General features: G+C 34.1%; 3 protein-coding genes across 4 annotated transcripts; 2 read left to right on the plus strand and 1 right to left on the minus strand.

The window, feature by feature from the left end:
• Positions 1–852: 852 nt before the first annotated feature.
• On the minus strand, positions 853–7077 carry LOC106119962 (uncharacterized). Of its 2 annotated transcripts, none has more exons than XM_013315098.1 (4): positions 6633–7077; positions 5629–5805; positions 2044–2168; positions 853–1770 (listed from the first exon to the last, which is right to left on the minus strand). In XM_013315098.1, the coding sequence occupies exons 1-4, from the start codon at positions 6724–6726 to the stop codon at positions 982–984; spliced, it is 1185 nt and encodes a 394-aa protein (XP_013170552.1). In that variant the 5' UTR covers positions 6727–7077; the 3' UTR covers positions 853–981. The 2 variants fall into 2 exon arrangements, with proteins under 2 accessions (XP_013170552.1, XP_013170551.1); XM_013315097.1 differs by having other exon boundaries at positions 2044–2171; positions 6633–7075.
• On the plus strand, positions 3401–9674 carry LOC106119963 (uncharacterized). Its single transcript, XM_013315099.1, has 4 exons — positions 3401–3440; positions 8547–8681; positions 9051–9201; positions 9464–9674. The coding sequence occupies exons 2-4, from the start codon at positions 8560–8562 to the stop codon at positions 9647–9649; spliced, it is 459 nt and encodes a 152-aa protein (XP_013170553.1). The 5' UTR covers positions 3401–3440; positions 8547–8559; the 3' UTR covers positions 9650–9674.
• A 645-nt stretch (positions 9675–10319) lies between these two features.
• Positions 10320–22184, plus strand: LOC106120299 (putative helicase mov-10-B.1). The gene is made up of 20 exons (XM_013315611.1): positions 10320–10602; positions 10812–10935; positions 11512–11632; positions 11884–12046; positions 12383–12510; positions 12925–13031; positions 13176–13313; positions 13700–13796; positions 14083–14179; positions 14601–14706; positions 15188–15358; positions 16605–16752; positions 17021–17169; positions 17634–17768; positions 18275–18468; positions 18967–19115; positions 19886–20004; positions 20398–20509; positions 20786–20962; positions 21738–22184. The coding sequence occupies exons 2-20, from the start codon at positions 10817–10819 to the stop codon at positions 21981–21983; spliced, it is 2676 nt and encodes an 891-aa protein (XP_013171065.1). The 5' UTR covers positions 10320–10602; positions 10812–10816; the 3' UTR covers positions 21984–22184.
• The last annotated feature ends 688 nt before the right edge of the window (positions 22185–22872 follow it).

Consider the following 22872-nt stretch of genomic DNA (forward strand, 5'->3'; position numbering starts at 1 on the left):
TACATATGTGTGCGCGCCCACGCACACTGGAATGTTTATTGCAATCGACCAAAAATTTGATGTAGTTTGGATATTGACATTCAGTTTTTTTTCTTTGTTTCTTAAATATAATCAGTATCAGTAAAAGTGTTATTTTTACCGGTACAAGTTTAACAAACATGAGTAATAAACAAATTACATGCCAATAGCATCGCTTTATCTCCTTCATTTTTGTTTGAAATAGAAAAGTACTTTAACGGTCAAACTCATTAGTCCAAGGCAATATCAAAAAGTACCTAATAACTACGGCGATAGAATTTAATTACATGTGCTTCGATATTAAAATTAAAAAGTTTAAATATCAAAAAAAAATAGTGGCTTGGGATTTGAACCGCCGACCTTACGTACCAACGGCGGCGAACGGTAAGGCCACGAGACCAAACTAGCATATATGATGACAAACTTAAATTTGATGTTGGTTTTCTCTACCTAATATCTGTCATCCGCGTCGAACACTTTTAGTAAATTGTGAAAAATGGTTTGATGCAAAGTGTCAAATGAATGTAACAGAAGTAGTTTATTCCAAATTGTATCACAAGTACATAGAGATAGAGTTCAATTTTGTCAAATGTACCGATATTTTTGCGCACCTTGACTGCTTCGTTACTTATGACGCTGTGGCTGCTACGATATTTATGAGCATCTTGCATGTACTCATATATTTGACGCTGTGTATGTACCGATGTATTTGAGCAGGGTGAATGTATCTATTATTTTGAGGACTTTTGTTGTACCGATATAATTGAATACTTTTGGTGTACCTATATATTTGCATATCTTGTCTGTGACGATCTATATGACGCTGACTGTACCTTAACCTAAATCACAACAATTAATTTTAATACATTCAATATTCGTTCGAAACATTTTGGAAAATATCAGTACAACATCGATTTCAAACTTTACAAAGCCAGTCTTCTTCTCAACAGTTCCGCGAGGTGATCAGCAGAAGACATACGGCCTCACACAAATGGGACATCTGTCGGATGTAGCGAGGCACCTGCGCAGACAGTCTGCGTGGAAATAGTGCGCGCACGGCGTCACACGAGCCGACTTCATGCTACCCAAACAAACGGCACACACGTCCTCCAGGGTCGACAGTTCCTCGGGTGTCGCCCGTCGGAACTTCGCCAAAGAATCACACGCCTCGTTCATTTTCACCAAAGCCTCTCCTAATCTATGCCTTCCGTGCATAAATACACACACGTACAGAACGAGAATAGACAATCGCCATCGCTCGCACCACGCCAGCGCTGGCACCAATGGCAAAGCCAATGCTGTGGTCACACCTCGAGCCCAAACTCCACAATATAATGCCTCCATACCCTCCAATTTCTCCAGTTTCATAGCTGATAAAGCAATAGGCCATAGTTCCAGGAAAGTTCTCTCAGTCAACAAATAATATGTACCAGTTATAGCCGTGTATAGAGCCGTGGGTCGAAAGTGTTCCAATCCTTGTTCTAGACCTAAAGTAAGGAGGATAAACGTGATTGTGACAATGAATGTTACGGCTTTGGTCCACTCCAGAACAATCTTCGTGGCGGACATGGCGAGGTGCTTGACGCGAGAGTGGCGTGTGACATTGACATAGGGCGACCAGTCCTCCTTGGTGCAGATCTCGCGCACGTAGCTGACGGAATAGGTGATGACATTGTAGAACATGAGAGAGTAGAGGCAGGTCAGTCGGCCCTGGGACACCAACAACTTATCGCAGGCGGTGAACACCAATAACTGAGAAAAAAACATATTCAGTTTAGAAAAGGTATCTTTGCATAAATATAGCATTTTCCACACCTTACAAAATGCACTAAATGATAATGATCTTAAAGTTCAAAAAAATATCCTGTTATTAAATCTTTTTAACGGAAAAGGAAGAATAAATGTCTCTTTTTGTAATGTCCATTTCTATGTTAATTAAAGAATAGGCAACGTATCTCTAACTCATTTTATTTACACATGCTACTTTCATTTTTAAATTATAAATGGCAATATAAGTATATGTACCTGGCATATCATAGTGGACAAGTTGTTCATCTGCAGGAACAGACGTTCAGCGCGCTCGATCGGTGCATACGCAGTCTGCAATACGCCCAGCAAACATGCACTGGGGGCACGTAGTCTACGAGCTACTTCTGAAACCAAAATGCTGTATGAAAGTCACACTATTACTTGACATTATAAAATGCATATAAGTTTTCAGGGCTTATTTTTGAAACCTGTTTCTTCGTTAAGAGAAAGTTGGTGGTCAATTTCCCATATTTGTTTCTAATTCGAGAAACAGTTGAGTGGTACTCGCTGTTCACAGCTAAAGAAAAAGGTAAGTTTTATTGGAAACTAGCTGTCGCCCGCGACACCGTCCGTGTGGATATATAAAAAACTTAATTAGTGTAGCCCAGTCATCCATCCGTCCTAAAGCAGCTCTTCAAGGCTTAAATTAAAATAAAAGTATCCCATGTCCGCCTCCTGGCTCTAAGCTACCTCCTCACCAATTTTCAGCCATATCGGTAAAGACGTTCTTGAGTTATAAATAGTGTAACTAACACGACTTTATTTTATATATATAGATAGATAGATAGATAAGTATACGGTCGACTATGAAAAGACAAAATCTATAGGTGTAGAAACGAACTACAATTATAGTTGCAGACATTATCAATATTATTTAATTCTTTTACTTAATAAAAAAAATGTCTTATGGTTATGGTTAAGTTCTGGGGACAGCGTCCGTGGGCGATGAAGACCTGTCGTATCTCATCTATTTATTTTCCCGTTTCATAGAATTTTTTTACTCATTTGCATTAAATATTTTTTCTTACTTTTTGATGGCAAGCATTCAACAATAATGATCATTGATAATTACTTACATTAAGTTGTAATAACAATTAAAAGTTTTATTAGAATTAATTTTAAAAGTTGCCTGAAACAACTTTTCGGGGGTCATATCTATACAAAATTTATTGTCAAGAGAGATTTAAGAAAAGTTTTTTTTAATCTAAGGGAAGTGCTACGCCTTATACACTTGTGCGAAACAATTATCTAAGTTTTTTTAAGTCGATTGATGAATGTTAAGGCAGTGTAAACGCACTCTTAAACTTTACCTATAGGTACTAATAGGTAGTTCTATTTACCAGACTGGTACAGAGTTTCTATATCATGTTTAGTGAAATTTATTTCCTAGTTTATTTTGAGCGATTATAAAAGAAATAAGTTGGATTTCAATTAATAAATCAAAGGGTTGTAAATAATCTATTGCATAAAGCTATCCTTCGGTCAACTTCTGTTGTTCAGGGGATGATTTTCTTAGGAGGATCTTTTGTATAAAAGGACCACCCTTGCCTTAGAGAAATCAGTTCAGTCCATCCTTTCATATCAAGCAACAAGAAATTCCACCAATTTATCTGGTAAGTAAGCTAATAGTTTTAGAGGTAATTTTATTATTTTTCTATTAGATTTCCAATGATTTATTGTTGCAATTTTCCCAAATTACATAACTGTTAACACTCACAACTTGTGAATCTCATTTTAAATTTGCCCAAAAAGGCGGGCTTTTGGTGCCAAATTCCTTTTAAAACAATAGAAGATACTAATAAAAATCGCTTTTAGACAAGAAATAATCTGACTTATCAATTAGACCGCAAAGAAGGATCGATTTAAAACGTTTAAAATTGGAACGAGGCATTTTTCTCCGGATCTTCCCGTCAGAAAGCTAAGAGTTCAGTACATCATGAATTTTACACAACAAAAGAAATCGCCGAATAAATCGTACGACCACATGTTTTTGTTTAGACACAAAATGTATGTATGTAGTATTTAATGACGCACAGCGGCTGGAAGGTGGCCAGCTTCCGTCGCCTCATTCAGCTCCGTTCCGACAATGACCTGAAAAATTGCGGGATCGCGTATAAACAAATCGGACGATCTATCTGCAAACATCGATCGCCGTTTTAGCTGCATTTCATTACTTGTTTATACTGTCCGTGCATATACTGACGCAAGCTTCATTTTATTAACAACTCCACTCTCATCGTCCATTCTTGGTTAGCTTGGCTTGGGTTGTCAGGTAGCCAAACTTAATAGCCGAACAGACCAGCCAGTTTGGCCGGAGATTTGGGTAAAAAAGCCAGAGACCCTAAATTATCGAGTATTTCCCTAAATTATTGAGGCGCTCGGCTACGTAAAATGCGAAATGTAAAGAGCCTAAAAAAGCCGGACAATCTGGACACTGTTTATTTTGGCTAGACACGCAATCAAAAAGCCTACCTGTGTCCGGCGATGTTCGGACGCCAGGCAACGCTACTTGGGTAGAGAGAGATTAATAAAAAATATAGATGTAAATTATCATAAAATTAATCATATCACTTCTTATTTGGTTTTTCAACAAAAATGTACGCACCAATGCCATGCTAGTGCATTTCTAAATATATTTCTTTTCGTTTTATGTGAATTATTTCATTCTACAGATGCAACGTATTATTTATTATCTGGACAGTTATGATTTAAATAAACGTATATGTTATCTATTTGAACGAAGTGAAAGTTTGGCTCTAGCATCATAATAAACTACGTCTCATAATTATTTGTTGTTTATAAAAATGTGGTGCAATCAAATTATTAGCGTAGTGCTCCATTTCTTGTTTATTTACGTTTAGAAATCCTTCTACGCGTCATATTTGCCATAATTTTTGGCTAGAATTTTAAAATAACTTTAATATTAACTGAAAAATTGCATATTTAACGTGTTTTGATTTTAGAATATTAAAAGTACTAACGTAACAGTTAATGTCCACTGTCTATATATAGTCTTAATAATCTACTTGAACATTTTTTATTTTTGTAGAATAGCAATTTTGACAAACTAAAAGTGTTTACATGTTTTCTTTACTATTATTTTAGACTAGATAAGTATATTACGCGTAGTGTAGGTGTGGTCGTATGCGTTCTTTCTCGGCATCGTCTTCTATAATTCACTATAATTCCCACAGTTAACAAATAAAACATAAATAAGTCTTTTAATTCAATAATCATTTCAATTTTAATGGATAAGTTTTGGGTTGGATAAGCTTTATGGCGTTATGTTTTCGCCTCACAATGACGCGGCCTCTACCTCTTAAAACGTCAAGTTCTTACGTCAAAAAAATCTTAGTGAAAACTTTTATAAGTCGTCTTATGAGACGCACATGTGTGATATTTCACTACCAAGCAATTTACTCCGCGTTGAAAGAATATAACTTTAATTGTCGACGACAAAGTTATTTCCGATCTCCTTAATTAGTTGCTTTACGTTGAAAGATTAATGTCTGGTTCACGCAGAGTGCATTATTTTAAGATTTAGGAAGTAATAGGCATGTGTTGTATATACTCACGCAATTTCGGGAGTCCTAAAAAGTACCTAATAACAGTCCGTTCAGCAATGATACTAGTAGAAAGTTATCAATCTAGAATCTTCTCGTTTGCTTTAACCTAGCTTAGGTTATAAAGGATGTCCTTCAACAATTCTACGCTAGTTTATAACTACTACCAATAGTACACACATTGTTAAAATTCAGTCGGAACAAACGGACAACTAGATACTTTAAATTACATATTTACCTTGTGCTAGCTTCGCCACAGCGGGGTACCATCTCGCAGGGTATCTGTAGTTTGCGGATATTAGTACTGGTACTACAAGACATGTGTATGCGGCCATTAGCCACGCGCCTCCCAACGCAACGAAAAGACCTCTTGGTGCCCAATACGGCAGCAACAGGACCACAGATAGCAGCCACACTAAAACAAATATTTTACAATTAATGGTCATATCAAATTAAGACCATTGTTTCGTCTTTCAATTATGATTGATGAAAATTAAGTTATTTATTCACTGACTAGCTTTTTCCCGCAATTTCGTTCGCACGGAATTAAATACCCTTAATTATTAGTCTATGCGTTCTTTCAGACTATGTTCTACATCCATGCCATTTCATCAAGATTCGTTGTGCCGGTTTGGAAATACTTTCTAACAAACAGCTATCCATTTAAGCTTTCGGATTTATAATATTAGTAAGATTCGATAACTTGTATAAATCTACAATAACAGCACGGCTCCGGACAATCGAGAAAACATTTTTCATCAACGAATATTAATCGCTCTGGTTCTACATTTATTATTAGGAAATTTAGCAAATAAACTTGGTTAAGATTAAATATATAAAATCAATCTAAAAAGGGCGTTGTTTAACTACAATTTATTCTATAATCATTCTTGAAAATTGTTAGCCGAAGCTTCTTAAAGTACCCTCAACTGTAGAGAATGGAACTTAAACCTGTCATTGATAACTAGCCATGCTATCACTGAGTTTCTCGATGCATTATCGTTATTAATAGATGGAGTTTGTATTCAAAGTATATAAACAATAGAACACATAAGCCTGTCTCAAAATAAACACACCTTGAAATAGTCACAAAGTCAAAACATTTTTTAATTTCTAATAACAACTACAATGAGACGATGAAAAGAAAGTAATTATATTTTGTAATAGTAGCTAAATATGAAAACATAATTCATATAAATTGTTGGGTTCTATTAGAAAATATTATATTTTATAAATACATACCAATATTAGCGATTTTATCTTCCGATTTCATCGTATGAATCTTCGAGAAAGAGTCACTCCTTATGCGGCCTCGAACGCGCGAAATCATACCCATGATTTGAAATTTAAACTTACAATAGTTGTTTAATTATTTTCACTTCACACAATTGATGCAATTAGAAAGTTTATAACAAAAAAATATGTTTAAATTCTCCTTAATAATATTATTTTCTTGAAAGATACTGTATCGTACGACGTCTGAAAAACGAATGCGTACACGATTTGTTTGGGCGGGCGTCGGCGCATGCGCAGACGAACGCATTTTATGTTTTCTTTGTACGTGCCAATTGAAGTAAATTATTTTTAAATCCGACAACCGACATCAACCACGTATGAATATAATATTTGATACAAAAAAATCTTAATTCCAGTTAAAGACCACATGGGACGTTAAACATTTTATTGATATAAGTACGTCATATTTCATGTCAATGACCGGAAGTACAGCGGTACCTGAATTTTTTAAACCACTATATAGTAATGTACTTTATTTACGAATTATATTAAGAATGTATTTGAAATGCTTTAATACGAGAATTAAATGTTTCGACATTTTAGCAGGTGCTTTGACTTAAGGAATTTCAACTGATTCTGCACTCCATTAAACAAATATGCGAACAAGATATTTGTATTCTATGATTTATCTCTATATCGCAAAGCATATGTATTTATGGTATTCGTAATTCATACTATTGTGATTTGTCATCAAATTTACAAATAAATCGTTTACGTGTGGACAGTCACGTTGGGCGTATAGGAATAACAAGAATGCTCTGTTTCCACTGTCGGTCACGAAAACATAGATATTGTTATCTCTGTTTTACTAAGGGAAATGTGCGAGATGACAATACCCGCTTACGGATATTTTATTCATGAAAACCTACCTTAAATTATGAAAACGTTTCAGTGAATACACCTACGACAATGATTATTTAAAAATAATAAACGGTTTCCATTGAATGTTTATTTCATATTTTTTACTTGTTTTTCGTTATTGACATGTTAATGGTTCACCGGATATTCGTGTTGATCACATAATATGACGCGAGAACAGACTTTGTACCATTTCAAAGATTTTCGATGGATCTAATTTTAGTATGCTTACTAGTTCATTCATAAACATCTACGTATTCGGTCCAATTAAGACTATATTGTTGACTAAATAATAAAAAGTGAAATTATTTAAAATTTTCGAATTCCTTTTGCATAAATAATCTTACACTTATAAGAAAAGAGTAAATACTCTTGATGACACTCCTTGTTCATTTTTATGTTTTTGTCATCTTCATATGTGAGCAGTTATGACATACTCACTCTTCTGCACTTCGTGGCAGGCGCCTCCTGTACTTGTGGAATTTTGCTGTCCTGGGGAAGGGCAGCTGCCTGCATAGAATATTGAAAAATGTAAAATAGACATAAAAGTTACTTTGAATAAGACCATACTATTGGTAGCTGACCCCATCCCCCTTCCCCTTTAAATAAAACTCTGTATTAACCGTCAATTTAAAAAATATTTAACATTTTAAGAAAATCATCTCGGGTGGCGCCTAATATCATTTTTTGTATTTATTTACAATTTGCGTTCTCCACCTCCGTATAAAACTAATTATAGATTTTCAGCCAGATCGATGACCGGTATACAAAAAAAATATATTGGCTTCGTCATATATTTATTTATTTCCCAAAAGAAGGGTTTCTTTGGGAGGAATTTAAAATAAACATTGGTGATCAACATGGTGTCTTCCAATATAGACAATATGATCACATAGAAAAGAATTTGCATGTAAAAGAATAGAATACATCGTTAATTTGAATAAAGTTATAACTAAAATAAAATTACAACTTTATCTTTAAAACAAATCATTTTTACCCTAGAACTCCAAGCATCATGCATCTACTAGCATACATCCTGTTTTTCGCCGCCACATCCTGCTGCCTGGCTCACTACAGGGGAGGGTATGAAAGCCACAGAATGTTCGAGAGGGATGAACTTCACGAAGACGTAGATGGGTAAGATTAAGTTACTTGTAAGTTTGTACTAGCTTTTGCTCTGCTGTACACAATTGAAAAAAAAAGGTGAAAAGTCCGTAAACATTTCCGGTATTATAGGTAACATATGGGGCCTTCCAGACTGTATTCTACATACATACTTTCCAAATGTTATCGAGATCCATGCAGACGTTCTAGAGATTGTAAGATTTGTAAGATACCTTCTTACAAACAGCCAAATATGCGCATTTATAATATAAATCGTTGCTATCGACCAAAACACAGCAATTATGCATTTATAATATTTTGCTATTCAATTATTCAAGGCGTTCTAGTTTTATAAAATAGATTCAAATTTTAACAAATTTCAATTTTTCTCTTTTCTGACAGAGTCTTAGTTGAGTGCCCAGTTTGCGAGAGTAACGGTGTATTGCCCACACACGAACATTGCAACATCATCAGAGGAAACAAGAAATACAAGAAATGCGAATTTGGTACATATAAGAACGAAGTCTGCGGCAACCGACGTGATTGCTACAGGGTATGATGAACTAAGTCAATTTTACTATCGTCAACTTGTATCAGTCTACAGCTGGATAGAATAATTCTCCTTTGCCAAAATATAAAGGAGGCATAAATCGTACATAATCCCACCGAGGATACCACTGCCGTGACACTTATACTCTGCCATATTGTGGTTTCTGTTTAGTTAAAAATAATGAAAGTAATGTAAATGTACGTGCCGTCACAAGTGCCACGGCAGTGGAATTCAACGGTTAGTAGATATGTGTTGTTTATTTCAGGGCCCTGCAGAACAGTGTACTGAAAAAATGCAGGTGGATGTCTATGGTCAGAAATGCGCTTACGGCTACTACTGCGACAACCTATACAATGTTTGCGTGGGATTGGACTACAGCGTCGAGAGGCCTTTTGGAATCTATAACCACCTTTATCAGTACCCGCTTCGTGACGATAAGCTGATTGTGTAAGAAGTTAAGAAGCAAAAGCTGTCAAATTATACCACCGAACATATTAATAATATTAATTTATTTTTACTTTACTGGGATAAGTTGGTTATTTATATGCTTATTAACAAAATAAAGCTTTAACACTACTTACACTAACTTTCATTACTACCTGGAGACGATGTACTAACCCTTTTATATGCCTAACCATAAATATAGCATGTACTTGAGCAAGCAATTGATTTATAACTTATAACCTGACCATACTGTTTAAATTGATACATCCAAACTGATATCAACACATTAAGTATATAGTAAATTAAGCTACATGTCATAACATCATGGGGGATATTTTTATGGAATTTCGAATTTGTGAAAATGGCAACATCAAAACCGTGCAGCTGCTCCAACCGGTATAATAGCAACTACTATCCTCATTACCAATTTAGCTAAAATCAAATAGGCACAAAATACTGCAAAATACCTCGAATTAATGCCTGCCCATGGATCTATTTCCAGGATTTTATTCTTTTTTATGCTCTTTGATGGCCTTGTAGAAAAATAGATCAATTCCAAATAAAATATGACTTAAAGGTCTATGTTACCAGATCATAAAATTAAAAAAGATAAAAAAAAAATAGATCAATAACAAGATGGTACGTTCTTTGAATAAATTCCTCAGATTGTCTTTGGTGAGGGGTTTCCGTTATCCTAATTTTACCAATGTCGTGTTCCAATCCAATGATCAATGAAACTGTTCACATAATAAAAACAACTTGCTATTTCCACTCGCAGTGTTGAGAAAAGCAGTTGCATATTAAATGTATTCCATTTAAAAATCAATAACTTCGTTAAATTGAAGGTCATCTGACATCTCTTTCATTTCCATAGCTCATTCGTCATTGATAATCGTGTCGTATTTAAATCAATAAAGTGGACGGTGGAATTGTTGACAATAAACTGGACCAGTTTTAGGGGTAAGTAGTGAATACACTATTGGGTTTGATTCATTGTATTAAATATATATTGTAATAAAATAAGTAAAAATTTTGCATGAGAATCCAGATTCACTCACATATCCTTGACAAAGAGATGTTATTGTCCTGTAATTGATAACGTTTGATAATTAAAATACTACATTTACTCGACGACAAACATAAATATTAATAGTTGCGAATTGTTACAGGAAAAATGTTTTGCAACGTATGTGGTGTAGTTGACGATTACTACGACGAAGATGCCCTAGTAGATCATAACAACACACCCAAACATATTAGTAACAAGATCCTAGAAGCTTATAAGCAGAAGAAGTTAGTGGTATTTTTTTATATTTTAGTACATAAAGTCATAGTACACAATTACATCTTGTATTTATGTATTTTTTTAATCTTCTAGTATGAAATCCAAAGTTCATTAAATATGCATCATTTGTTTTTCCTGGTTGTTAATATTTTAGTATTATTATCATTATAAACATTAGTTATCATTGCAAATGCAAATAGTTACTGAAAATAAGTATATTCATCGGGCATTTGTATAAAGGATATATTACTATATTCATCTTACAATTATAGGTAAATTTTGAGTGTAAATGTTTTAGAACAATTAAACCCAATTTAGGGTTGACTAAGCCATAGTCAGCCATGCTGGCTCAGTGTGGGTGGGTTGATTTCATACTTATTTTTGAATTTCTATTGTCTTTTAAGTTGCTTACCTAAAATACTTGTACCCCTGACTATTGTATAGTGTTGAATATGCTATTGTCACACCATTTTTGGATTTAACATTCTAAAGCCTACCAAATATTCAAAAGTTTATTGCTATGAAGATGGAATATCATGAGCAAAGGCCACTGTACTTACTATTTTTTAATTTTATTCCAACAGAAGAAACTTTGCTAAAAATCGGGATGGAGTTATCATCCTTGGTAGAGGTGAGAGTCTGGGTAAACCTGGTGCTGTTAGAACTAAGGTTGAAGATACAGATCATCAAAAAATTAGGATTAGTGTAAGATATTACTTTTTTTTGCACATTATTATTTTTTTTTTACTAATTTGTTCTTTCAGATTATGTTCTGCATTTATGCCAAATTACAGCAAGGTCAATACAGCCATTATTGAGATACCTTCAACCAAACATCTGTCCATCCATCCATCCATCCATCCATCGAAATATTTGAATTTATATCTTATTAAGATTGAAATTTTATATTTACCTTTTTGCGCTTTAGAAAATTATTTATTATTTAAACATTTTAGGCCAAGCCATCGCAACCTGTAAAATTTTCATTTAGCATGACTAATGATATGAAAAATGAAGATTTGCTGATATTTGGGATACAATTAGCACATCCACAGCCACAGTTTTCGATATGTGATCATCCATATATATTTGGGGAAGAACCAAATATATTGGAAAAAAGTTAGTAACATAGTTCAATATACATAATTATTAACTGTTTAAAATGTTTATCATCTTTATATATATAATTCTTCTGTGAGTGTGTATGTCACTGAACTTCTCTCAAACGACTGGACCGATTTTGATGAAATTTTTTGTGTGTGTTCAAGGGGATCTGGGAATGGTTTAGATTCACAATTTTCATCAAATATTAACTTCATATTAATTTATTCAAATTAAAGACGTGTAGACAGGACAATGTCTGTCGGGTCCGCTAGTTATCATTATAAATTGTATAAATTGCAATATATGAAATCTAATTGTACATAAATAATTTATATGTTACATTTATTACAGAGACAACAATAAATAACAAGGTGTCTGTAACATTTGCTGCTTCGGATATTGGGACATACGAGATGCCTATTATGTTCACATTTCATAGACGAAGTGATGAAAAAAACATAATAATAATTCGAGAAATGGTAACGATTTTATTCATTAATAAATACATTGGAACAATTAGATTTATTTATTCATACTAGACCCGATGATTACCATTATAATTATGTTATGTTGTTGATAAATTATTTTAATATTGGTTTCAACTGTGACATCACTTGCATTGTCGTCCTTTTTATTCTCATTGAAAGGATAAAGATAACAATATGTTTTTAGACAGTGGACACCTACATTTATAAATTTAAAATCGAAACTGGATAAATGAGAAACCTTTATTAACGAGAAAAATATTGCGGTCCCGCTCATCCTGGTTTGAAGGATTTTAAAGGATTTAAACATTATTTCAATTGTATTTTGTTAGATTAAATATCTGTTTATTTGTACTATATAATTATATGTGGATATACCAGTTTTTATTCATATTTTTCTATTGGTAGGTTGTCTCAGTGTTTGAAGAGGAAAGTATTCATCTGTTTACTCGGAGTCCTTTCACCAATGAAGTCTGGGTGACTGCAGATACGGTTTTATCATGTACAGGTCTTTTGTGAGTATAACATATTATTCTTAAAACTATTATATGGTAGATATTAAATACAGGTTTATAAAAGTTTTACTAATTAATTTTGCTTTATGCCAGTGACGAATAATTTTAATTGGAGTTTTTTTTTTATATATAAAACCTTTGCAGACCTTATCCAGCCAAGTACAAAGTACCGAAGTTGTTGGATATTCTTTTACCACATGGATTAGGAGAGAAAGCTTTAGAACATATTAAAGGCCCCAGAGAAATTATGGAGCAGCTTCGAATAGTGTTGATTTCTACAAGGTAACCTTAGGAACCGCTTAATATCGGTTATAGTGACCAAATGGTAGATCCCAACTGAACACCACCTTACTAATATTATAAATGCGAATGTTTAAATGTATGCATGGATGGATAGATGTTTGTTTGAAGGTATTTCTGGAACGGCTCAACGGATCTTGCTGAAGTTTGCCATAGTTGTAGAACACAGGCTACTTACTAAGTTTTAGTTTTAATTCCGCACAGACGGAGTTGCGGGACAGTTAGTAGACAAATAATACAAATAGCCTTATAAACAAGGCAGTATCATCTATACACTATCGGTTAATGCGACTTAATATTTCAAAAAGCTTCGAAGTTGTAAAAGTTTTCTGCTGTTTTACAAGTTATGATTTTTTTTTTTACTTCAGAGCTATATTTGACGAAGGACTTACGAAAAGTAATTACATGGCATTCTTTCATCATCTGCTTTGGTGGGAGGAAGTTCATATAAAGTATAATTTAAAGGTGAGTTTAAGAGTTTAAAAAAAAAAAAATTTTGCAAGACTTATAGTGTACTAATAAAGTACTTCAAACCTTCCTGTAAAATACTATCGATTTCATTTAAACTTAACTGCAACTGATTACTTCTATGCAAAATTTCTTTATGTCCAGATTGAACAAAATCTGTCTATCGTCCTAATGATAAAAAAAATTTGGTAGACACATAAGAAATTCTAGAAACTCTGCAATACAATACAATAGTTACAAGGTTATTTAAATAAAGATCTTAAGATATAATAAATTGTTTCAGAATTATAATATGTTCAGTGTAACAATGGATCGGAGGAAAGGTGCCTACATTTTAGAAGTCCCCGGCTTAGCAGAAAAACGACCCTCTTTGCTGAGAGGTAATTAGTAACCTTTCTTCTCAATTTATCTTTACAGTTAGTAATGAAGTAGCCTATGGTTTATACCAGACTATGTTTAATAACATCTGTTAACAATTTCATCAAGTTCTGTTGCATTCGTTGTGTTATATTTAACTCGTTCACGTACCGACACGTGTTGCCGGTCCAACGGTCAGACATCGACTGACGCTGCCTCTCTCCGGCATGTACTTATGGCGTGTACGTTCGAGACAAACACTACGTTTATGCTTACACTACAAGATCCATTCTAGAGATACCTTCTAACAAACATCTACCCATTTAAACATTCGCATTTATAATATTAGTAAGTAGATGAGATACAACTAAGATGCTGAGGATGCATCGGTTGTCCAGGGCGAGTAAATGTTCATGTTAGTGACAAAATGACAAAATATTCCAGGTGACAGAGTGTACATCAAGCCACGGGACACACCTACACTGAATTTCGAAAGCACCATCAGTAATATTGAATTGAACAACATCATATTGACAAATCTGGACGAGACGTGAGTTTTTTTTAACTAGTTGAACCAGAAATGTGAAGTCGAATATAAAAAAATGTACCTCATACTGCCACTCAAAGTGATTTCAATCTTAAAGAATATATTATTGGAGACAAACTTCCTCTGGCATTTTAAAGACTACTATAATTTCATCAAAATTTGTCCGGTGGATGTACAATAAGGTGTTATACATAGATTTAAATCATAAAGTTGAAGTAGTATTTGTGATAGTCCAAAGATGCCTTTATTATTAAAGGTTAACGCGGACTCGTCAACTTCTCGTCAATAACGCTTCTCCACCTCGACGCTCAAAGTCGCCGAGGGAGCGGGACAAAGATATAAATTTATTAACAAAACATTATATCCTTCTCGCTTGCACGGTCCTTGAGGCGACCAATATCAATTTTATATTTTTATCACGCGTAATAGTCGGTGTTGAGTGGTACAATGCGCGTTAACCTTAATCGTATCATGAATTTATCAGATTTGAACAGCATTACAAAGTGGATGCGTTGTTCGACGTGCGTTTCGTGATGTCTCGTGTGCCCGTTGAACGCATGCATGAAGCCGTCAACTCCATACATCGATCCAAACAGCTGTGCAGAGTGTTCCCGCAAAGTCCTAAACATTATATACCTCCTGCAGACATTACCAAGTAAGTATTCAATGTTCCAATTATAAAAAAAATAACTATATTAGATAAAAAAAATTGTGTGTTTAACACGTTGAGTGCCATTGACTTTACATCATCATCATCAGCTCACTATACGTCCCCACCGAGGGGCTCGGAGCCTACCCTAAGCTAAGGGTGATTAGGCCATAGTCAACCACGCTGGCCAAGTGCGGGTTGGTTGACTTCACACATATCTTTGAATTTCTTCTCATATATGTGCAGGTTACATCGCGATGTTTTCCTTCACCGTAAGAACGTTGAATAAATGTACATATGTAAATCGAAAATCGAAAAACACATTGGTACATGGCGGGATTCGAACCCAGGAACTGCAGATAGCAAGTCAAGTGCTTGACTGCTGAGCCACCGACGCTCTCATATTGAAATTTTAAAAAAACATGTAGTGGTACTGCATGTGTCAAACGATTTAGTGCTATGATTTATTATTTATAAATATTTTATTTATCACAATAGATGTGTTAAGGGAATTCCCCAGAAATACAAAACGTTGATATAATACACGGGAAATCCCCTTCTGATATTTATATTATCTTTTGTCGTAACATGCGAACTAAAATAGATAATAAATTATTTTATTTATTTATTTATTAAAAAGGTACAAAAAGGTTGTATATGCTCGTGTTTAACAAAGACGAACATATATAAATAACACACAGATGATACAAACATAGGAACATACAGACAGACAACATTCACTAGACTAGGTTTGGATATATTGTATACAAATTTAGATGACAATAATATACTAAAATATAAAATAGCAAAATAATAATAGAAAAACCAAAACAATAAAAGTAAATTTAACAGTATCATTGGTGGTAAATTAAACCAATATTTAATACTAGCTGTCGCCTGCGACTCCGTCCGCAGGTAATTAAAAAAAACATAATTATTATGTGTTCTTTGAGACTATGTTCTACATCTATGCCAAGTTTCAGCAAGATCCATTCAGCCGTTTATATGGGAAAAAGAAAAGAACTGTTTTTAGGGTTTTCCCGGCAGTTATTCGATTATTCGTTATTTCGATAGTTCATTATTTTTCTCAGCTTTTAAACCATCCCTAGACCTTCACGAACATTTCAAGACCAAGATAAGATAAATCCGTTCAGTTGTTCTCGTGTTATAGCGAGACTAACGAACAGCGATTGCTATATATTATATATAAGATAGAAGATGATTAATGGCATTATTTATTATTAAATTACAGATTCTACAATAAATGGATAGAAAGTAACAAAGAGCAAAGATCGGCCGTGGAACATATAGTGGCTGGTACATCGGGCAAAGCTCCTTATATTGTATTTGGACCTCCGGGCACTGGCAAAACTATGACAATCGTTGAAGCTATCATACAAGTAAGTCTACTGTTTATTGACTATGCGTTTGCACTCAGAGTTTGATGATGACACTTAGTGGAGGTTTTGTATGAGAAATCTTTTCCTTTAGTGGGTAAGTATGAAAGATGTTCAATGTCACCTATTGGCCTGTCACGACCATACAAAAAGGACATTGTGGCATTGAAAGTGTTAATTATTTTACGGTAATGTTTTTAATGTTTACTATTCTTCTATATATTTAATTTAATAGAAAATCGTGCTATAAGGTTTAACATTTATTTCTCAGCTTGTAGTTCGTGATTCAAGGAACAGAATAATGGTTTGCACAGATTCCAACATGGCCGCCGACCACATTGCTTTAATGCTTTTTAAATATAACAAAGAATTAAATATAAATAATTTTCTGCTACGCGGCTGCTCAAGATCACGCGAATGGTACGTATTCCACTAATTTTTTGTATATATTTGACTACAACACTTCACAACTTAAACATTTGCACCATAGACAAGCTGCACATTTTATCTTAAAACGTACATAACATAACCTATACATATTATGCAATATCATCTAACCTTATCTCACATTTTTTACATTACTAAAAAAAAAATAACGCAATGGCTGCCATGTATGGAATTTGACATTTCTCTGTTTACATAATTTAAGTGTCCAATTAAATTGAGAAATAGTTACATATTGGGTTTTATTTTTAACCTTTTAATACTTGGATTATTATTAAATATAAGTTTGTCTGAAATGTCTTAGCAAACCAAAGTTTGGACGATACGCATAGCCGTCACCCCGCATCGTGTAACTCTTACACCTAAAATTGTGCCGTAGCAACTCGTGCGAAGTTCCGAGCTCTCAAGATATTTGAAAACGTGTATACTTTATGTAACAGGAGTACAATGCCGCAAGAACTGGCGCGTGTCTCCAACGGCGACAGTTACGAAACATTCCATTCCCTGAGAAACGCCTACGTCTCTCAGTACAGAGTGTTTGTTACCACCTTACTTCATGCCGCTAAATATGGATCGTAAGTATTTTTATGTCAACTACTAGTTGCCCGCAACTTTGTCTGTGTGAAATTAAAAAAAATAGTTATAAATACAGCTTATTTCCCTTCATATCGGTTCAGTAGTTTTGGAGACTATTCAATGCTAAGAAACAAAAATGAAATCTGTCCTCTGTGCTATACTAGCTGTAGCCTGAGACTCCGTCCGCGCGAAACTAAAAAAAATATAAGTATTCTATGTGTTCTTCCAGACTGCGTTCTAGGTTTATGCCAAATTTTATCGCGATCCGTTGAGCCGTCCTGAAGATACCTTTAAACATCCATCCATCCATACATCTAAACATTCGCATTTATACTATTAGTAAGATTAGTATGGATAGATGAATGGCATGTATTGACGGAACAGAGTCTTAGAAACCTACAATAAGTATTTAATCTACAATAATGGCGTCCTTTATAATAGTAAGTGTAGTAATACAAAATTACCTTAAAAATAAAGTAATATACAGATGTTGTGACGTTGTTAGGGAGAAAAGTCAGGCGATGTTCAAGTTGCAAATGACGCACCTGTTCATCGACGAGGCGGCGCAGGCCTCGGAGCCGGCCACGCTGGTGCCGGTGACGGGCCTGCTGGCGCACACCGGACACCTCGTGCTGGCAGGAGACCCGCAGCAGCTGGGACCTGTCTGCATCTCCAGGGACGCCAAGGATAGAGGACTGGGTACACTATGGTTTTAATAAATAATACAATTATAAAATTTACAATTTATTAAATTTTTTAATATCTATTTATCAAGTTAGTAATTCTTCTCAAATCTTAATGGTTTTTTTATCTTTCAAACTGGTTAACACTTTAATAAAGAAAAACTGCTTACGACTAATATTTATACTAAACTAGCGGTAGCACGCGACTCTCACTTTATTAGTAGCCTATGTGATCTTCCAGACTATGTATGCCAAATTTCATCTAGATCCGTTCAGCCGTTCAAACAAACATCCATCCATCTAAACATTCACATTTATAATATTTGTAAGATAATAAATTTTGTACATCATAATCATTCTATGTGTAGTACCCGGCACTTGAGTTGGCACGTCTGGTACAGGAGTACACAAGATCTCACGTGCCAACTCAATTCCCAAGCAGTAGCCATGCTTTTGTCCTTTTAGTAATATTGTTTTTATCAAAACCTTGTTATGTATGTATAAAATTTTCCAGGTCTATCATTATTACAGCGATTAAAGAAAACTTTTGACAATTTTTACACCGATGATCCGACCTACATAACGATGCTCGTTAAGAATTTCCGCTCACATCCCGATATTCTGGCAATACCGAATGAGTTGTTTTACGAGAACAACTTACAGGTAATTAACTCACCATGTTGAATTATTTATCACTTTTTACACGTGACCATAATTCGAGAACCTTTTAACTTGTTAGACAACATGAAAAAGTATGTTTAAGAAAGGGGAAGAATCTTTTTAGGGTTCCGCACCTCGAAAGGGAAAAATACGGAACCCTTATAGGATCACCTTGTTGTCCATCCGTCTGTCTGTCAAGACCCTTTTTCTCAGGAAGGAGTGAAAGTATCAAGCTGGAATTTATATCAAATACTCAGGTCTGCTGTCCCAAGCCAACGCAATCAAAAGATACAACCGTTTATGTCGGAATATACGTAGTTTTTTTTCTTCTAGTAAAAGCAAAACGCGCATCCGGACATTTAAATTCGCTAACAATAGCTAAGCAACCACTCATAGACATGCATATGCAGATACATTGCCAAACTTCCTTCTTTCCTATTCCAAATTCACCTCCCCTTCCCATCTCATATAAAAGTGTAAAGGGGAAGAAGTCTAAAATTAGTCCCATTTGTATAGAGATGTTATTGCCGGCTCTATCACTTAAACATGTATTAATATTCGTTTTTATAGAATTTATTTAAATACCTAGTACTTAATGCTTTCTTCCAGACTATGTTATGTCTATATGTATGCCAAATTATATCGAGATCCGTTCAGCCGTTCTGGAGATACATCCATCCATCCATCTAAACATTCACATTTATAGTATTAGTAAGATGTTTAAGGGATAAGATGATGATTACCATTTAATATTGATTTAATGATGGTTATAGGCTTTGGCACAGTTGGATCCATTGAGCGAGAAGAGCATACTGAACACTAAGGGCGGCGAGCACGCTGTTGTGTTCCATGCTGTTAACTCTAAAGAACAAAGAATGGGAAAAGCGCCAAGGTAATGTATCTACATTACAAAACATGATAGTTTGTATGTAATACTGAAAAAAAAAATATTTCGTATACATAGTGTATTTGTTTGCTTGATAATGAAACATATATTTTTTTTTATTTTTGTATATATTTTTATTCGAAAATCCGTCTTTGTTTCGAATTCATAACTTCCGAAACAGCTTGACTGATTTTTATAATACTTTGACTGAATGTGACTGATGCGTGTAGACATATTGACTCTCATCAACATGTCGATTTTATCTAATAAAATGTTAACATGTAGTTTTTAACTTAGGGTAGGCTCCGAGCCCCTCGGTGGGGATGTATAGATTTTAGATATAGATTTAACAATTTTTTATTCCCTATGCATAAGGTTGTATGTTGGTTTTTTTTATAGTTTCTACAATGAAAAAGAGTTGGAAATGCTAAAGAAATACGTGAGAGCTTTGGTAAATGTACATCATGTGATGCACAAAGATATTGGAATTATTGCACCATATGTAAGACAGGTAAGTCCTAACTTATAAATCAAATAACTAGATTGCTTACCAACCCAAAAATATATGTTAGTAGTTTGTAATACCATATAAAACAACAAAAAATGTCATAAAGTTAAGAACATCCCTAATTTTGTATTGAAATATATTTTGTCTCTGTTGTTTTCAAAGAGAACGAAAAGGATGACAATATGTGTACATAGATTTTTTTTGAGTTTTCATTATTTTTTAACACCATGTATCATTGTAGTCGAAAAAGTCTTTAATAGTTAATTTTTGTTATTGCAGGTTTATAAAATGAAAGAATGGCTGACTTCGTCAAACTACAAAGAGATAGAGGTGGGCACTGTGGAGTCCTTCCAGGGCAAGGAGAAGAGAGTCATACTGGTGTCCACGGTCAGAGCCAACTGCAGGCTCTTAGACTATGATGCAAAGTATGGACTCGGATTCTTAATTGATGAAAAGGTAGAATAATTTATATTATCTATACTAAGATATTTAGTTTTTTTTTCATTGTGATTTTACAATAAAATATAAGACAGTTAACTAAGTTAATTTGGTCTAAGACGCGCAAATATTTTTTTTTACAATTCCTATGTGTCTGTTTTAGCTTTTTAACAGTGGTAGAGCCCACTTTAAAATCTTTGCACGACTTGTCCCGGCTTGCCCGGTGAAATACCACGACCACACAGAAGACAGGCGTCAAGTGGAAGCAATTCCGCGTTTCGTCTGATGAGTGTGCGTCCCAGAGGCCTAATTTAGTTCTCTTTCCCTTCCCACCCTTTTTCTCATAAGGAAAGGATGGGAAGTGGAAGTGGACTTTCCGGATGAGAGCATGCATGGGAAGAGAAAATATTTTCTTTCTGTGCATCCTCTAATCCGTCGATTAAAGATAGGCAACGCATATGCAATTGCATATATCTATGGGCAACGGTCATTTCGCTATTTTTGGGATTTCAGGTGGCCGCTCGCTCGTTTGCCACCTTATGATATATAAAAAAAGTTATATGTTAACTTTTTGGCCTTCAAAGAGGTTGAATACTTTTTTAACATTAGAATTGACTATATACATATGTTCAGTTCTTGAGTTAGTCTCCAATATTCCAATAATAATTATTATTGTAATCAATATCTAAAGTTCTAATCATTTTAAAATTCGATTCTTTCTTTCGATTAGATTTCTTTGAAAATTAGATAGGGTTACTGGTTTTTTTTAAAGAAAAATTAACTTATTTTACAGAGATACAACGTGGCATTGACCCGGGCGAAGGCGAAGCTGATTATTATCGGCAACCCGGCTTGTTTGTCACGTGACAGCAAATGGAGGAAATATATGGCATTCTGTACTGAATTGAATAGTTACCTCGGCAAAGAGAATCAACAGATGGAGCGGTCGGCACAAATGCTCGTGGAAATCACACGAACAAGATTCGATAGAGCCCGTATTAGTGAGGAATTAAGAATTAATAACCAAAACCCCTATTAATTGTAGAAAAAACTTAGATTTAAGGATGTTTTTTAGATTAGAATTTACAGTACTCTTCTTACGATTTTTTTTTCTATCTTTGATTTTCAAAGGAGTTTCTATATCTTTATTTTATACTATTTACACTAATTTTTTTAGAAGTTTTTAACACATCAATTTTGACATGTTAACTTATGTTTCTTTATTTATAGATTTTGTTGAACCGCCTTTTAAATAAAAACTAAATAGATTGTAAAAGATTTCAATTAGAATTAAATTTAATGACAAAGATCAATTAGATTTGTTACAAATTTGTCATAGATTAAAAACTAAAGTATATAACTAAGAATTCTAAAACGCATTTGCATCTTAGAGGCACAATGAATATTTTAAAATTATTTTTAAGTCTACTGTAACCCGTGCACATTAATTGTTAATTTGCATTTTATAATATATGTTACATGACATTTTTTACAGTACAGTTAAAGTTGTGATATAGGTTAATATAAGCAAAAGTTTATCATTTATGCGTAAATACATATATGTAAAAAATATAATTATGTCCTTTTAAATATAAAAGTACAGTAATAACAATTCGATTGTCTTTAAAGATATTGTTAACCTCTTTGGTACGGATTTATTTGAGAAAATATTTGCATGTGGAACGGAAATATTTTTTGGTTGCTCGGAGTAGTATGTAAGGGCAGTATATTTTATGTAAAAGTAAATGACGTGTCTCAGACGTCAAATGTACCCAAAGGGTTGACAGTCCTTCAATAATATTATTATAATTATATATATTTTTTGATACTGTCTGGCTGGTACTGGCAAACAGGGTAACCTGGCTTAGGCCAGGGTAGTCTGGCTGGTACTGGCAACCAGAGCATTTTTGGTACTAGCAACCAGGGTA

The sequence above is a fragment of the Papilio xuthus genome, unplaced genomic scaffold (genome assembly GCF_000836235.2).
Source record: "Papilio xuthus unplaced genomic scaffold, Pxut_1.1 DF826961.1, whole genome shotgun sequence".
Classification (NCBI taxonomy): domain Eukaryota; kingdom Metazoa; phylum Arthropoda; class Insecta; order Lepidoptera; family Papilionidae; genus Papilio; species Papilio xuthus.

What these genes read in the sequence shown, in the direction of transcription:
- LOC106119962 (XM_013315097.1), bottom strand. Translation starts at nt 6,726, where the DNA reads ATGGGTATGATTTCGCGCGTTCGAGGCCGCATAAGGAGTGACTCTTTC. An exon ending in AGATAAAATCGCTAATATTG is followed by an intron (nt 5,806 to 6,632) that starts GTATGTATTTAT and finishes TATTTGTTTTAG; the next exon opens with TGTGGCTGCTATCTGTGGTC. An exon ending in TGTGGCGAAGCTAGCACAAG is followed by an intron (nt 2,172 to 5,628) that starts GTAAATATGTAA and finishes TTTTGGTTTCAG; the next exon opens with AAGTAGCTCGTAGACTACGT.
- LOC106119963 (XM_013315099.1), top strand. Translation starts at nt 8,560, where the DNA reads ATGCATCTACTAGCATACATCCTGTTTTTCGCCGCCACATCCTGCTGC. An exon ending in CTTCACGAAGACGTAGATGG is followed by an intron (nt 8,682 to 9,050) that starts GTAAGATTAAGT and finishes CTTTTCTGACAG; the next exon opens with AGTCTTAGTTGAGTGCCCAG. An exon ending in ACCGACGTGATTGCTACAGG is followed by an intron (nt 9,202 to 9,463) that starts GTATGATGAACT and finishes TGTTTATTTCAG; the next exon opens with GGCCCTGCAGAACAGTGTAC.
- LOC106120299 (XM_013315611.1), top strand. Translation starts at nt 10,817, where the DNA reads ATGTTTTGCAACGTATGTGGTGTAGTTGACGATTACTACGACGAAGAT. An exon ending in ACGACCCTCTTTGCTGAGAG is followed by an intron (nt 14,180 to 14,600) that starts GTAATTAGTAAC and finishes AAAATATTCCAG; the next exon opens with GTGACAGAGTGTACATCAAG. An exon ending in TCGTTGAAGCTATCATACAA is followed by an intron (nt 16,753 to 17,020) that starts GTAAGTCTACTG and finishes TTTATTTCTCAG; the next exon opens with CTTGTAGTTCGTGATTCAAG.